An 18,236-nucleotide genomic window follows, 5' to 3' on the forward strand; every position below is an offset into this window, starting at 1 on the left:
CAATACTACAACTCTGTAGAAAAGACACTGTTGCTGCCTCACTCTTCCTTGCAATATGAATTACTCCAGTGGGATTCATAAAATAAACCCATTCGAAGTTTCTTAAATATGAGTGCAGAGTTTTATTGCAGAGTGAGTGCCCCAAAACCATTCACTGTTATCTTAAGTCATTATGCCCCGAGGCTCGACTGTGGCATGCTTGATTCACCACCTTGATAGTCACTCACACACTACCGATGATTGGAAATAGAAGAAAGCTCAGCTCTACAGTCCACAGCCAGGCAAAATTCCCACTTGTGGGTGTAGGAGTTTTGCTTCAGAAAAAGAAGGAGAAAAGCCTGCGTGACCGAACTCATGCATCATTTGCACAGCAGTGCTAATAAGAACCACAAGGCACAAAGATTTTCTGGAAGGATGTTGCCGTCCTCCCCTGCAACTATGAAGGCTTTGTTTTATGCAATGTGGTGCTGCCTTTATGGTTACATGACAATTCATCACTTGAGAACAGTACCTTAGACCCATTAGCATAGCAATTTGTTTCAACAAGCTCTGTTTTATTTTAATAGGGTTCTTACTAATCATTCCAAAAGTAATTTGCTACTCATGTTCTTTAATTTGCTTTATACTAAATTATTCAAGCAGTTTGATCTACTGATAATTTAAGCAATAGTTATAAAGAACCCATGCAAAGCACATTGAGAAATAACACTGTCTATTGCCATTGCCAGGAGGGGCACCTTGAAACAGGTAAGGCTGTTGTCCTTGGTGCACTTACCTTATGCTTTGTGGGAAAGGGGAGAAACATGCAGACAAAGTAAACAATGGAGGAAATGCAAGCTGATTGCCTGTGCTCAGTTATGGCCAAATTATGTGGAATGCAAGCAAAACACTCGGCCCTTTCATCAGGTATGCCCAAAGTAATAAAGAGAATGTCTCGTGTAGTATCATCATCATGACCATCATCCCATTAGTATTATTATTATTATTGAAGATGTTAGGTATCTCTTCAAGTACAGGCACTGCCCAGTGTTCAGTACTCCGTAAACAGAAGTAGCAGCAGCAAGCAAGCGAGACCTCTGCCAACTTCAAGCTCTTTATGCTAGTCATCATCCCCCTAATTCTTGCAGTTTCCCTGCAGGGACCCAGCGGGGATGATAAAATTCTACTGGTGCGTGTCTGAGAAGGAAGATTTAGGGCAGAAAGAGCCCACTATGTTATCACAAGCTCACCCTTGCTGCATTTTAAACTATTACCCCAGCATTACCCTATCTTAAAACAAATATGTATTTTTAATCAATCTCGTGCATTCAACTAGACTTGAGTATGTCTTCATTAAATTCAACCTTGAGAGGATGAGAGGGGACCTGTTTGTGAGATACAGGTACGTGAGGGGGCGCCACGCTGTGGAGCATCACAACCTTTTTCCCCCTGCAGTGGAGGGCAGGACATGTTCCCATGGAGCAAAGCTCAGGAAACAAAGATTTAGGGGGGATGGCAGGAAGTACTTTCTGATGGTTAGGACCCCTAAGGTATGGAAGGGCTTCCACAGGAGGTGGTTGAAGCCCCATTGGTGAGGGTGTTTAAGGATAGGCTCAACATGCACATGGTAGGCACGTCTTGAGTGGAACCAGCTAGAGCTGGGGGGTCAGACTAGATGGCCTGGAAGACCCCTTCTGACTCACTCTGTTTTTCTGTTGCTGTGTTTCTATGTTTCTAAATATCAGGCTCATGGCACACCAGTGGAGGGAAAATCGATTTCGATATTCTGTTCTGAATCCTGTAACTGCTGTCTGGTGGGTTGTGGAGAGCCTGATTTTGCTGAGAAGTGAGAAGTGCCTGCTTAATGTACATTGTTTTCCAGCACAACTGCAGGAACTCTAAAACCACAGTGAGAGGCCTGTTTTGGGCAACAGGTACAGCACAGCTCTCATCTCTCTTAAGCTAACCAGCCCTGCCTTATATTCAGAAGTTCTTGAATATAAAATGAAGGCATTTTGCTTTTGCATGCATGCCAGGATGCCAAGATGCCATGAATTTGTGATTTGTTAATTCATAGGTAGATTCTTGGACTAGGTATTTTGGAACTAGCCTCATACATAGAATCTACTTCCAAAGGAGAAAGGAAGGAAACAAAACAAAGAGGTACTACTTCTTGAGTGTGTGCATGAATAGAGGTGGGAGCAGTAGCCAGAATACATTCCTGAGTTGTGTTGTTTTGTTTTCTTGTGATCTTTAACAAGTCAAAAGCTATGCTTCACTGTAGACCCTCATGCACCACAATTCTCTGATGATACCACCAAGCAGGTGGCTGGAATGTGCTTCTCGGCCATCAAAGGTGATTGGTGGCAACATACCAGAACTGCAGTTAATCCAAGGGTAAATGTAGGTGATGCTATCTTGCATTGGAACAGAGATCCAGAGCAGGCCAGAGGCATCCGTTTGTGCAGATCAGGCTGCCGTTAGCCTTGCAACACAACTTCACCATGCAGCCTCTGGCACACACTTGGTCGGTGCTTGATGGCAGATACTGATACTTGCATCAGCACCAGAGATGGAACATTTCTAGCAATAATTAGGGATCAGGAAACGCTTTCCTGCTACCCTGCTACCCTCACCTAAGGATTTTCTTTTAAGGCCTACACTGCAATTAGGAACAGGTGAGAATTTAATACAGTACATTTTAATATGAATTTAGCAAATCTATTCGAATGACTTCCGGTATGGAATAGAAAGAACTGAGATTTTAAAAATGTGAATGCAGGAGGGACCTGAACTGACAACTTCATCAAATTGGGCATGGACTTTGCTTTAGCGCTTAGTTCTTATAAGCATGGGTTTGAACCCCTATCAGTTCAACCATGTTTGTGGTACTGAATTAGGGCTGTGACTACTTCTTTTCTTACAGACTTTCATTATGAACAGCTCCATGTGAGTTCGGTGCCACATGATAATGCTGTGTCCTTATACTTATTGAATTTGGCTGGTGCTAGTGGGTAAGCTTTTCATTTCAATTTGGTTTTGATAAGAATTATCCAAAGCCTCAAATGCCATCACATTCTAGCTGGAAAGAAATCAGAATTATAAAGGAATGTACAAAACTTGAAACTGTTGTTGCCACATCACATTTTTATCTCCAGTTTTGCCTCTTGTGGGGAACCCAAGATGGCTTACATAGCTCCATTTTTCCTCACAACAGCCCTGTGAGGTAGGTTAATCTGAAAGTGAATGATGGGCCAAAGTCACCCAGTGAGCATCACAGGGGAATATGGACTAGAACCCAGATCTCCCTGGTTCCCAGTCCAACCAGCATACTGCACTGGCTCAGATCTATTGTTAGATCCATTCATCACTATCTACAAGCAATAGTTTGGATCAAATGCCTGCACATTCCTAACCGACTTGATATGTAGCATCGTAAGTACACAATAGGATTTTTCTAAAGCATGACAAGCCATTCAGTGATGATTTATGGTCATAATTTCTTGCGAAAACAATTTCCTAATTTGCTCAAGTGAGTAATATATTTAACAAAAATCCAAAAGAAATGAGAGGGACACATAAAAATGTACTTGTGGCATCTATCAAGTCACGCCATTTCACTCTGAGTTCCGCATTCCACTCCCCACAATATCTTCCAAAGCTTTAACATTATTTGTGACTGTATTTTCAGAATGAATTTGCCAGTTACTGGTTTCCCATCAGAATAATTTACTCTCCTATGGTTCACCTCTCAGCCTGTTCTTCTTCCAATTATATAATTTCAGGTGCTGAACATTCAGCACCAAAGCCTCTTAGCTGATGTGCCTATTCAGATCCCACTTAATTCAGTGGGTGTTAAAAGCATTCAAAGCAGAGCACAATGGTTAATTTGTACATTTCGGGAAATGAGTAAAAAAGAATGTGCAAGTGGAAGTTGTCTCGGGAGACCAAGGGATAAAAGTTGCTCAGCTTAAGAGATATGTGACAGCTGAACAAACTCATTGATAACACAAACTTCTCTTGTCAACTTTCCATATGCCACTAAAATGGAAAAAACAATAATGCAATGTTTCGTCTTTGAAATCTCAAAAGGTCCAAGTTTGGCAATTCTCTCCTCCTTTTAGAAATGAGCACACTATTTTCAATTATTTGCAACTGTTGAGGACTAGGAAACATTTAAAGTGAGTTAATTTAAGTTAAAGTTCAGAACTTAGACTAAAAGAAAAAAAAAGCTGGGAGGAGAAAAAGAAAAAGAAGAAAAAAATCCTACAAGTTGCACTGAGTTGTGTATCTACTTTCTCTGAGAGTGTAACCTATTCTACCCTCATTTGCTCTTCTCAAACTATGAAAGAAGAGAAGAGAGACTGGCAGCAGCGTGTCAGAGCAACTATTTGCAACCACCCTTGGGAAAACCACATCCTCCATCTTTCCCTAGACAATCAGTAGGTTTACATGACAGAAAGTGATGGAGGAAAAGGAGGTTATTTCTCCTCTCTTTCTTAACTACCACTGCTGTTGTTACCATCATCGTTGTTGGACACGTACATGAAGGGGCAGATTGTGTTTTGGAGGTAAAAGAGAAGTTAAGCTCTTGGGAAGGATACAAATACATACATACATACATACATACATACATACATACATACATATTCGTTGCAGGGCTGGGGTAGTCATTGGAGACAACAAAGGCTAGCACAAATGGATGTGCAATCTTAAATTAACCTGGAAAATTACCCAGCTCTTCTTGATCTTTCTCAAGAGAACTCAAATAATTTTCAAACTAAAATGAAGATATCTTTGGAGAGCTGATTAAAATGGGAAAAGGTAAGCATTAGTAAATATAGTTCAACTTTTTCTCACCTACATTAAAAAAATCAGTTGTGCTTAGTATTTTATTTTGGAAAACATAAACCTTGCACCAAATAACATGTAGACACTGGAGGTTTTTCCCCAGGATATACTAAACTGTAGCTTTTAGCACTTATGGAAGTTGTGTAAAAAGTCATACACATTTATTTTACTCTGAATCAGCTGGGAACTTCCTCCCCCACTGGTGCCCCACAGAAGCATTTCATGCTGATAGAAAACCTTACCAAACACCCACTCTGCTGATACAGAAAGCTATCTTCTAAAAAGTCATTATGCAGTGGTCTGTCAGAGGTATTGTGGCCCATTATTAATTGTGACATTGCTCTCAGCAACAAATAATGTCTAGTTCCAGCAGTTTATCACAGCTGATGTATGATATTCAGGATTTTTTGTATTAGTGTATCAGTGTATTTAGGAGTTATTTTTGTATCAGTGGCTTCACCAACAGAGCTCATGGTAGCAGCTACTGGTAAGCATGGATGGTCAGTACCTAGAGGATATTTTTGAAGGGGTCCTCTTCGTGTCTTTTGCCATTTCAAGCCGTTCATTTTACTTATGTCTGCTGCCCAGGAAGACCCCTGAAGACTAGAAGAACTGATCTTACTGGAGGGTCAGGAATGGGAAGATGTTAAAGCTGGTGGTATATGTAAAGAGGAGGTGCCTGGGCATGAAGACTGAAGCATAAATGAGGGAGACATTCATTCATTGGAACCATTGATTAGAATTCATGACTCAGTAAGAAGGAGAAGGGTCCATCCCAGTAGGAAACTTGTACAGTGGTACCTTGGCTCATGAACTTAATCTGTTCTAGGACTCTGGTCATGACTCAAATTGGTCGTGAGCCAAGTTAAATTTCCCCATAAGGTTCAATGTAAATAAGGTTAAGGTTTACTATGTGAAGGAAAGTGACAAAGAACAACACAGATCGTGGCCATCTCCCCCGCACCCTGAGCATGAGCGCGGCCATCTCCTCACCCCCCCCCCCCAGCATGACCGCAATCGCACCTGTCGTCCCTGCATGCGCCCGTCATGCCGGCGTGCTGGGGGGGTGGGGGAGAGACAGGAGTGATCATGGGCACACTGTGGGGAGAGATGGGCGCGAATGTGGGCACATCTGGGAGGGGGGAGATGGGCACAACCATGTTGGGGGGGGGAGATGGCCAAGATTGTGGTTGTGCTCATGCAGGAAAGATGGGCGCAATCACGGGTGCGCTAGTGCAGGAAAGATGAGCATGATCTCGGCCATCTCCCCCCGCCCCCAGCACTTGGTGGCGGGGGGGGGGGAGATGGAGGCGATCATGGTCGCCACCCAATGTGGAGTTAGCCACCTGAATCAAAAATTTTATGAATTTTTTTTTGCAACCCAATTTTGTCATGAACTGAGGCGTTCGTGAGCTGAGGTTCCATTGTACTTGACATGGCTGAGGATTAGAAGAGGAAAAGGCAACTGTGTACTCTCAACAGGAGTGATAAGTAACCGCCTATATTTGGAGTACAACTCCTATCAGCCCCAATGGCCAGATTCTTTGGAAGTTTTAGCCCAAAACACTTGGAAGGGTTCCAGTTTAGAGAACGAGGATATTTAAAGTGGTCACAGAAATTCATGGATGAGGTGCTGAGAGAGGAGTCTTAGGATGCAAAAAAGCTTTCTATGAATGTTGCAAGATAACTTGCACAGATAAAAAGCACCTTAGGTGAAAGCAACATCCTGCTGTATGTTTGAGGCATTGTGTAGCAATCCTGCTATTTCATCACACTGGTTGTTCCTATAATCTACTTGGAGTTAAATGCTTATCATGAGAAGGCCATTCCACAGGTCAATGTTCTTTCAAAGGTTTTAGTCTAATTTCACTTTAGCAGCTTCTATATTGCCCTTGAGACAATTTCCCAGCGTGTGGGAGCAAGTGGTCCATGAGAAATGTCTACGAGGTTGGGGGGGGGTGCTCTACTAGCTCAGGATTGTGGGCATGGGCTTATGATGTGAGTCTTTCCCACAGACTCAGCAGAACACTGGAAGGAACTTCCATGAAAAACAGTTTTTTTTCTGGAAAACAACTCAGTGTTTCTAACCACCTCATGCAGCTGGATCATCTAAGTGTACTCATTGCCATGTAGAAGAGGCTCCTATGTGGCTGAAGGAATGCCTCCAGGCTACCCATGCCCTGGAATATCATGACAAAAACAACATCAACAAAGGATGAGCAATTTGCAGGGTGATCTATGATAGACTTATAGACTCAGGCCCAAACTATGCAGAGTATAAAGCAATATGCAGAATAATATGTGTAATATTGCTTTATGCATTATGAAGTACCACTGGGACACTTGGCAGTGCAGTAGTCAGTTGTCCCTAGAAAATCTTTCCATCCATATCCAGGTGCTTTTACTTTTGTCCAGTTCAGGGCCTGCATTTTTGACATAAATATGGGCTCACAACACGAGCTATGCAAATAGGTTCATATTTACTGTCAGATTCATATTTCATGTTCAGATTCATATTACTGTCAACATTCATAGGTTCATATTTACTGTTCATATTACTGTCAGAAAGTAAGAGTGAATTGACAAGACTCCTGATGAAAGCAAAGGAAGAATGTTTAAATGCAGGGCTGCAGCTAAACATTAAGATAGCAAAAATCATGACTGAGGAAGAATTACAGAGCTTTATTGTCAACAAGGAAGGGAACAAAAATGTAAAAGGTTCTGCATACCTTGGCTCAGCCATCAGTACAAATGGACAGTGCAGTTGAAAAATTTGAAGACTGAAACTTGGAAGGGTGGCATTCAAGAAACTAGAAAAGTATCAAGTGTAAGAACTAGAGAGCCAGGCCAAGAACATCCATATTATTGTATTCTTGATCAATATGGAAGTGATGGGTGTGCAAGCTGGACAGTGAAGAAAGCTGACAGGGAAACATGGTGGTGGAGGAGAACTCTCCGCATAGCCTGGCCTGACAGAAAGACAAAGACTAGTGGGTTCTAGAGCAAATCAAGTCAGAACTTTCCCTAGAAGCAAAAATGACAAAACTGAAGCTTCAGGCACACCATGAGAAAGCAAGATTCCCCGGAAAAGACCATCACACTAGGGGAAGTTAAAAGCAGAAGAATTAAAAGAAGACCAACTGGGAGATGGATGGATTCCAAAAGAGAAGCCACAGCCTTGAATTTACAAGAGCTGAGCAGGATAGGACACTTTGGGCAGGGGGAACAGTCATTCATAGGGTAGTCATAAATCAGGGATGACTCGATGGTAAGCTTGGGATCAGACCTAGCAGAATCCATCCATCCAGCATTTGCGGACTTCCTCCCATGTTTGGCTTGGTTTTGCAAAGTGAGAGGAAGAATGCTAGAGGGATGGATTCTGGCATCCTTGTTCGACATCTGGTACAGCAGCCCAAGCAGCTGCTGCGGGTGGTGAGGAAGAGGGATTCTGCTTGCACAGCAGTCTCACTAGCTCTATTGCTAGTGAGCCCTGCACAACCAAACTTCTTGCATATCAGATGAGGCCACCCAAGCAGTGGTTCCACATGTTGCAGGCCTCCATCCCTGGGGAACCCCTTGCATTGACTAGCAGCATCCCTCTTCTGTGCCGTGCATAACAGCTGTTTGGCCCGCTGCACCAGCAGTGGAAGAGAGACACTGCTTGCTCAGCTCTTGATCCCTGGCAAGCACCCATAAATGCTGGGCATGCTTACTGGGAACTTGGACTCCGGGCTGCTCCAAAGCAGACTGCAGTCCGGGGAGTCTGTGGGGCCAACTCCAGAGAATCTGATTGATTCCCACCCACAAATGGACCATTCATACATCCCTACTTGACAGCACGTGGCAACAAGAGCACATCACTGGCATGATGCAAGCATTTCTGGGGAGAAGATTCAAGGAGAAGTGGCTGGTGAGGGAAGGAGGAAGACACCCATTTGCCCCTTTCCCCGGGGCTTTTTCACTTGTAAAATACGGCCTCAGACGTGTTGAACCTCGTTTAATCTGAGGGCTGAAATCTGTTTCAGAGAACCTAGCAGGGGTTGCATTCCAGTCATGGGGGGGGGGGGCAAAAGAGCTGAGACCCGCCCCCCTCAAATTACCAGCAGGTTTTAGTTAAAACTCTTGTTGACATTCATTTAGCTTTAGGCAAGCTATGTCAGCCTTTAAGAATGGGAGAACTGCAGGAGTAACCTCTGAAAAATTAGTGGTGTGGGAGAAGAGCTGTGGATTTCTTCTGTGATGACTTATTAGCTCTTTGTAAGGTAATAGAAAGAGGGATATAGTTTTTCTTTTCTTCTTCAGACATGTGTGATTATCATTGACACTTATGCTGCAATATTCCATTCTATTTCATTTTATTTATCCATTTCTTAGCTGTCTTTCAAAACTATAGTACTCCCAGAGAAGCTTTCAACAAAATTTAGTAATCCCAAATTAGCCATACTGAATACTCATTTCCTATATTGAACTCAACAGGACTTACTTCTGAGTAAGTGTGGGATTGCATGGTCATATAATGATTTAATCTCTGCAGCAAAGATCTGCATATCCTCTAAATCAATCTTCCCAATAATGTGGTTTCTGTGCAATAACATCATCAGTAGTGCATTAGCTAGCTACTGAATTGAATGAATATGCTAAGCTGCTTTTTCTATATTACCTTAGGTGGCTATTTCATGATGCAACCCACATAAGAGAGACTTTCACAGGGATTAACAAAGGCATTAGTTCCGGAATTAACACATCTGTGCTGATCTTTGCATCACCTGCTAGATCTGAACTTTTTCCCATACTCAAAATTGTATTTTTAGTCTTCAGAAAAACAGAAGCTGTAGGACTGCATGAGTAAAAGGGTAATTTGAAGTTTGCAAAACAAATTGAAAGCCTTTGTTGTATAAAACCCAAAAAACACAGTCAAGAGAAGAGTGAGACACACATTCCTAGTAACTGCTGGGAAATCATGTGGACAATTTTTTTTATGGAAGATATTATTGAGATGGGAAAGTACATGTTGTAGTAATTTCTTGGCTGACCCTGATATAGAAAGGAAGTCTAGGTGATGTGTTCCAACAATAAATTCAGGATGATGGGAAATATATCTTAAGAACTTGCTCAAGAACACCAACTCTGGAGGCCATGGCCCTAGGGGGAATGTTATATTTTTCAGTGTGATAGAACTCTTGTATGACTTTTCAACTAATTCCCTATTCCTTGACTATTTTCAAAGTAGTAACTTGCCACAGTGCTTATACTAGGATGAAGAAGGAAGCTGCCTCAGAGTAAATTTGATTAGTCCTTGCCTTCCCTTGGATTGTTTTACTGGATGAGTACATGTGTTAACATTCTCATCACCATGATGCAGATTTTTAAACAAAAAATTCCATTTTTTTTTGTAGGCTGATTTTGACAAGTTACTTCTTATTAAATTGCCACCTGTGTTTCCTCAAACACAAGCACACCCAAAAAAAAAAAAAAAAAAAGGATGGGTATAGAATAGGGAGTATGCAAGGCATTATGTTTGAACTTTTGAACTATTAAGTTCAATTTTCCATTCATTAGGGTATTCATATAAAAAGCCACAGTGTAACGCCAGTGCTAATGTACCACTCATGCTTAGCTGAAGAGCATCAGTGTTTGCCAATTTAAAAGGGGGAAAAGCTGTGACTTACTGCCAAACTTGGATGGAGCCATCAGCAACACTGGCTGACCAATTGCTTTTTCCCTTTGCACTAGCAAGTGCAACAGATGCTGCTCTGAGCACCACAACATCATTGCTGTTAGTGCTGCACTGGCATTGGAAAGTTCAGGGATTCTGGGGAGGTGCCAATTCACACTGGATAAGACAGTCCTCTTTGAAGAAATAGTGAGATAGTTGTGGTGGGAAAATGTGGCACATGGCTGGAGTGACAATCTGAGGGTAATGTCAGATTGGTAGCCATTCTGAAAGAAAGGGTGAGTATAGGAGGCTTACACAACTTACTAAGGAAGTAATGAAAAAATGTAAGAGCATCTTTCATTTGCTATGCACATTTTCTTCAGAAATACCATGAGAAACCACATTTCTAATTCTAGTTCATTGCAGCTTTCCTGGTCAACACAATTTGGGTGTCCAAATGCTTCCCCAAGGAGTTTAAATTTGGCACTTAAATTTGGAAAGCTGCCATACAGTTTCTTTTCTCATGAAAATTCAAAAATGGCATGCATCGAACACTAACTAGGCCTACCTCAGTTTTGCTGTGCAGCTTAATAACTGCAGATCATTCTGTCAAAGAAGCACACTTTTATTAGTTTTATTAACAGTCAATGGCTGAAAGTTAAGTTGCACCATTTCTGCCACAGATTTGAAAAGGCAAACCTATACCCAGAGTTTGCTGTGCTAAAAGATTTCTGCCAGAGTCAATATGAAAGGGATTAAGAACTTCATCATTTGGCCCTTAGAGAACAACAGATAAATAACTCAGTGATGAATAATGAATCTCAGGTACTTGGCTCTTTGTGAAACATTGGCCACCATTCCTGAGGGAAGCAACTGAATAGCTTACATTAGCATGCAGGCAGTATTCAGAGTTTATGAAATAGTTGCTCTGAAAGAACCCAATCAGCAGGAATCAGCCCCTCAGCAGAGGTTTACAACTGCAGTATTGGTAAGGACTGTTAAGAAGGATCACAGACTTCACAGACTTGAGCCTGTGCATGAGTCAAACTATGTTTTCAGTCAGTCTAGTGAATGTAAACAATCTGGAGTGGTGGGGATGAGGAAATATAGATGGCTTTCATGACTGCACATTTTCCTGCCCGAGAGAGAGAGAGAGAGAGAGAGAAGAGCTTGAATTAGCTGTATAGGTTGAAAGAAAAGACCATTTTTTGACAGCTATCAAATGATAATGTGAGTGAAGAGGGGTTGGAATGCAGATTTCCCCTTCCCAGAATAAATAGAGGTTCAGGGAAGAGTGGAAAAGGGGGAAGGAACTAAAAACAATCAGAGAAATACTAAAAGGCTAGAATACCACATCTGAAAAGGGGAGATATACTCACCACCCCCTCTTGGGAGAGAACACATTCATATTCAACCAAGCAACCTCTAAGCAGCCTCACTTGGTCAATGTCTACAAATGTTGCCTAATAAATTTTGACAGCAGACACTCGCCAAGACATTGGCCAGCAAAGCTTCACATTTCAGCCACTGCAGGTGCACGCTTGCACACCTGAGAAGGGCTGAAAATAACTTTTAATGATTACAAGCAACAGTGTGCCATTTCCACAAAATTAAACCAAGGCTAGCAGGCCAATAAAAAACTTTCCATAGTGCCACTGGGGCACTGGTGGAGCAGCTGTTACTGGCAGCAACACAGGGAATATACCAAGAGTTGCAAGGGAGCATTGCTGCTCTCATGGAATAGTTCACACAACACTTCTCAGAAGACTTTGGGTGACATGCCAGCTCTTCAAAGTTTCAGTGACTCCCTAGAAAAAGCTGTGGGTGGTCTAGGAGGCTTTTTACCCCCAAACAGGAAGCAGCATGAGTCCACCATGGTTAACTACTCAAGATGTCTTGTTAAGGTTGCTGCCATTCAGTCACCCAAAAGTTTCCCTAGATGGGTTTCCCAAGGGTTTGCCCAAAGCAGGTGCTGAAGGTGTATTAAAAATCCACATGACACTGGGAGTAAGTGCTGATTTGTTTCCATGCATGCCATTTCTTTCCATGACTTACCAAAATCACCATCTCCACACTGCATTTTGCCCTGTGGGAGCAAAAGCATATTAGAAGGGGCAATTTTGATGAGAACGGGAAAGAGCTAAGTGTCAACCTGCTTTCCCTTTGTGCATAACTAATACAGACAGAAACTTCATAAAGCTGCCTTGAGTAGAAAACACATTTAAAGAAAATACTTGTACATCGTAAGTATCTTGACCCTATTTTATGAAACTTCTCACATGATCAATGTGCAGCCTCATTCAGCATCCAGTCAGAGAACTATCTCCTGCCCTTACCCTGAGACATCCAAATAAAAATGTCACTCTCTCTAAAAAATTCCTAACTTTCCATCTGTAAATGTGGATTGTAATTTTGGCCCAGTCTTAAATGATTATAAGAGCTTACAAAAGGAAGATATGCTTCCTAACTAAATTTCATGCTTTTAACATGTGAAATTAGACTCAATGTCTTATAGTTAGAAAGTAATTTCATGGAATATTCACTAACATAAATTCTATTGACTAAATGAGCAATGTATGAAAAAGTTTGATTTCAAATACAGTTTACCCAGTTTGTACATCCTGCACCTAAATGTGGAACCATTTCACCATTTCCAGTTCAAAGATGGACTCCGCTCAATGTCCATACATTTGCATGTCCGGATGCAATTTGGAAACCAAAAAAGATTTCATTTGAACAAAAAAAGCACATTAGAAAAATGTGCACAAACAAGGTTTTAAAATGGGAGAAAAATAAACATGAATACAGTTGATTTATACATTTGGGAAACATGCACAGAAATACATACATTTTTTAGCAAAAAATCCCTCAAAGTCATACTCAGATTTGAAAATATCAGCGTTGAATGGAGAGAATTCAGAGAACCTCAATGAACTTGAGATCTTCTGATCTGCACACCCCTAGTCTAAACTCACCAAAATTTGAATGCACTTTGTCAGATAGCACCATGTCAACTGAAGTCTATGGATGTGTTTGTCCATTTAGCCTGAACCTGAAAGCACGTATTTTGAGAGCATGTCCATTACATTGGACACATTTGACATTGCACAGACATTGGGAAGAGTACATGGCTCAGATATACTCCAAAGCACTTATAGGACCTGTGGATTTATGAATGCATAATGCTGTTATCACTCTAAAGATGATGTCTTAAAAAGAGACAACCTGTTCTATAACATTGTCCAAAAAAACACCACAGTATAGACTATGCTACATCATGGAACCTTGATCAAAGATACACTCATAAATATAATGCTGAACGATGTCTGACAGAAGATTCCAGAAAGTAAATTGCAAAGGTCTATGCCCGGTTCACATTTTAGTAGCTCCCTCTACAACTATCTGCATATGGTTTTAATTCAAATGGAAAAACAAAGCATCAAACAAGAATGTTTCCTATACAACACACCCTCACTGCTTTTTCTTTTTTGCCCATATTCCAGTTTCTAGTCTTCACTCTGTGAGACACTAACTCTTCAGTCCAATGGAGATGCACATAAACTTCTGAACTTGGAGAGTAATGTTCACACTATGCAGGGTAGGAAGAGCAGGCTGCTGTTCTGGCCTTGCTAATCAGTTAGGGGATGGTTTTGGCCATCCAGCCCTGGCACTTCAAATGGATAGGTAAGGATCTCTAATTCCCCCTCTCCTGCACACTTTATCTCCTTTCCCATGCTTGTCTGATGGCCTTGACAAAGCAGTCAGTGCAGTTTTTTCCACACAGCTCCCTAGTTCCAAGGACAGAACTTTTTTTTTTTTTAATCACAGAGCTGGGAAAAATCCCATGGGCTTCTCTGCACTGTCTAGTGGGCATAAGATCACTCTGTAAATCAAAATTAGAAATCTCTATAACTTTGGAGTTTAATTATACAATCCGTTCACCCCTGTGCTTCCAGAGGGAACGTCATGCTGTTAGTGAACTAATGTGAAGACATGTAACTCAGTAACCCTTCGGCGGGTTGGGAGTGACTGGTGCACAGCGACACCAACCTTGAGCTTAACCAAGCATTGCAGTTAATCCATACCCACCTCTGCTCCATTCCCCTCTTTCAGAAAGGATAACCACCTTGGCCCCCTGGGTAACCTTGACCTAATTTCAAAAGCCTTTGCAAGTAATCATTTCAAAGCTTGGGCAAGAATGATCTGCCTGACTCCCATCAGCCCACTGGCTGGCACAAAAGAATTAAAGAGGAAGAGAAGTAGGGGTGGGGCAGAGAAGTGTCATTCTCACCCACATTTGGATATAGGCCCACCCATCTCTAGCATGGACCCCACATGAGAAAAGAGCCCCCATGCCCCTGCCCTAAACTCACTGTGCAGGTTACAGCACTAAGTCTGCAAATGAAAAGGGAGCTGCTCCATATTCAGTGCCGACAATATGGAAACACCGATCTCTTTCAGTTGCATATCCTGCATCCATACAAGTTAGAATGTGGCCATCACTAAAATTCTATAGGTAGTGTGATCTTCAGGACCTTGATACATATGAAATTTGAATGTCCACACATCTATTTTCCTCACTTCAGTCCAATGTCTAAAGACACTCAAATGTTGGCACACTCCTGCACATAATCCTCATGTGGCAACCAATGGTATTCAGGAATAAATAGATCATGCACCTTCCTATAGGCACAAACACTGCCATTTTGCTCAAGTGATGATTCCATACATATGCTTTGCAGTGGAAGTTCTGTTGTTCTTTACCAGTACATCTTGTCACCTAGGGACCTGTGTGGAATATCACTTTGCCATATTTTATTTGGTACAGCTAAAACTGGCATGGAGATTACAGGTAGACATGCATTCCAAATGTCTTCAATTATAACTGCTATACTCACTGACCACTGACCATGCTGGCTCAGTCTGTGGGAACTGTAGTCTAAAACAGTCAAAGGACACCAAGTTGCCTGCCTCAGCCCAATTCCCATAATTTGTATTGATATTGAGCCAGTGTGGCGTAGTGGTTAAGAGCATGGGACTGGGATTCAGACGTCCTGGGTTCTAGCCCCTGCTCAGCCATGGAGCCAACTGGGTGACTTTGGGCCAGTCACAGACTCTCAGCCCAAGCTACCTCACAGGGTTGTTGTTGTGGGGATAAGATGGAAGAGGAGATGTAAGCTGCCTTGAGCCCTTTGTAGGAAAAAGGCAGGATATAAATCAAACAATAAATAAATAAATAAATAAATAAATGCATAACATCTCTCCTACTATGCCAGTTGGTGGCATGCAATGGGGATTAAAGTAAGTCTTGAATTTTTCTTTGGGATTATTAAAAATGTAGACATATGTGTGTTGCTATGCATGCTGTATGTATATCTTTGTATATTTACTTTTTAAGGTTTTAACTTACATAAACAATTGAGAGAGCCTCACTTAATAGATGATACAGAATGGTGATAAGATAAAATGGAATGTTACAGGCAATTAGGTTCACTGGTTTGGCTAAGAATTATTTGTGTGTGTGATGATTTTTAACTCATCAGCCAAAGACATGTGACTTACAACAATTAAAATGACAATAACATCATAAAAGCAACAAAAAGTCTAGGGGCACCTTAAAAACCAATGGAATTATTGTCCCATTAAGTTTTCATAGTCTATAGCCCACTTCATGAGTTGTATCTCAATACCTCTGATGAAGGGTAGGTTAGAATAAATGTATTAGTGTTTAACAAGGCAGAAGAAGCTTTCCTCTTTTTGCTGCAGTAAATTAATCATAAAACCAAAATATCAACCAAAGTACAATGAATGTGAAAAAAGAAACCCAGAGCGAGTTAGCTCATGGCTCATATACATAGTTTGAAAAATAATTTTCTGGCTATGGTTCATTGATTCAACTAACAGTCCAGATACAAAGACTCTGTATGTTGGTGTGCCCTTTCATAAAGGGGACACTCTGGGAAACCTAATGCAAGAGAACAGGTGAGACAAACAGGAGTTGCCCTGGTGAGAACATAAGCAAATCATGTGGATGAAAGATCAACATTCTTTTATCTAAGCAAGGCTTCCCCACCAATGCCCTCCAAAGTTGTACTTGTTCTGTCCTCAGCACACTTTAGACCATCAGTATATCCAAGCAGCTAAATATAACCCTCTATCTGCAATTTCATGTAAATTGGTCTTCAGATTTATTGATATAGAAACATGAGCATCAAACAACTAATAATGGCAGAGGATCAATACTTAATTGTAAAAGAAGGATGAGTGGAAGGCTGGAGCAGGCTACAATAAAAGCAATGCTAAGGAAAAAGTAAAAAGGCAAGGCAAGTCCAGGCAAAACACCAGGCCAGAGTAAAAAAATCTATGGAGGAAAAACTGGATTAGAACATTTTTCCTAGCTACAATCAATTACTGACTTGGTGTGGATGACAAACCAATCATGGTTTGTTATCATAGGTAGAACACTACTGAGGTCTCCCAGGATAGACTGTGTTTTTCCAAGCAACCTACCCTGATGGCTCATGGAGTATTCTAAGGTTGTTGCAAACCATGATGGGCTGTCTTGTCTTTCAAACCAAGGAGGCATGACTCACCTTGAGTGAACCTCCAGTGGCCAACTAGCTGCTTTGAGAAAGTGAGAAAAATCATTTGCTGCTCTTGATAAGATCATCAACACGGTTATTGATCCCTGTAGCACAAACTGGGCTTATATCCTGAGAAGCAGTGGAGTCTACTTCCAGCCACAGCTAGGGCAACATGGAGGGAAAGCCTGCTGCTGGGGCAGTGGGCAGGCCCCTGCATGTTGTCCCAAAGGGGGCTTAATGTTAATCTCCCCATGCTTCAGGACACAAGACCAGCTTGTATAATAAGCTGGTCATCACTCCCTGATGGTTGTGGCAAGCTTGTGCGAAAGAAGACGTTTGTTGCTCCTCGTGGTTGGAACATGGCCTGAGGAATGAAGGAGATGGAGGACATGAAGTACCCCACATGAGCCTCAGGATCGGTTGTGCTCATCATGGGTACTCCAGAAAACAAGACATCAGCTATGGGTTCTCACCAGGATGGCTTGTTGTGTTGTGCAAATTCAGCCAGTGTGTGATACAGATCGTAAGTTCTGACAATCTAAAGGCTAGGGGGCTATATAACAAGTGATAAAATGCTCAGCTGACACAGAAAATGAGACCAAATCTAGAGGGAGCCAGGTGAGAGAGCACTGATGTGCTGACACTTTGTATTTGTATTCCATTTCTTTGGTCCATATAGATTTGTCTTTCCTTTATGTTACGACCATTTAATCTGCATTATAGTTCTGTAATTAATCTACCTGTGCATGTTTTTAAAACGAACCACTAGAATACCAATATATTGTAACAACTGTTACCTTCAATGATGACTTAGTCCGAGGCTCTGGTTTCTGTTTCGTAGGCGTATTTTTAATAAGCAGAGACTGATCTGTACGAGAATCGTAATTCCCATGTTCTGAATCATCTGTGTATGTGTCTTTCTCTCTTCCTATGTCTGAGAGGAGAAAAATACCAAAAACAGATGGACGCATTTGATATTACTATGGAGACATTCTTTCAAAGATACAAGCACAGTTTCCTTAATTATCTGCTTTTAATTCATCTGTTACATGTTTTTCTCCTTCCAATATGCTATTTTTAAAGCAATTTCTAATATTTACCAAAAGCAACATTTTTGTGCTTATTTCTAATAAGATTTTGGAAATATGTTTTATGGAACTGAAGAT

At 41.4% G+C, this 18,236-nt stretch overlaps 1 protein-coding gene across 1 annotated transcript in view; it reads right to left on the minus strand.

Annotated features, from left to right (window-relative positions):
- The window catches only part of ANO3 (anoctamin 3), a 264,086-nt gene that overhangs the window by 91,050 nt on the left and 154,800 nt on the right, over positions 1–18,236 (minus strand). The window contains exon 4 of the mRNA XM_044425772.1: positions 17,868–18,004. Coding sequence (XP_044281707.1) covers positions 17,868–18,004 — 137 coding nt within the window. The remainder of the gene's footprint in view (positions 1–17,867; positions 18,005–18,236) is intronic.

This window comes from Varanus komodoensis, unplaced genomic scaffold, assembly GCF_004798865.1.
Source record: "Varanus komodoensis strain SLA01 unplaced genomic scaffold, ASM479886v1 scaffold16, whole genome shotgun sequence".
Classification (NCBI taxonomy): Eukaryota; Metazoa; Chordata; class Lepidosauria; order Squamata; family Varanidae; genus Varanus; species Varanus komodoensis.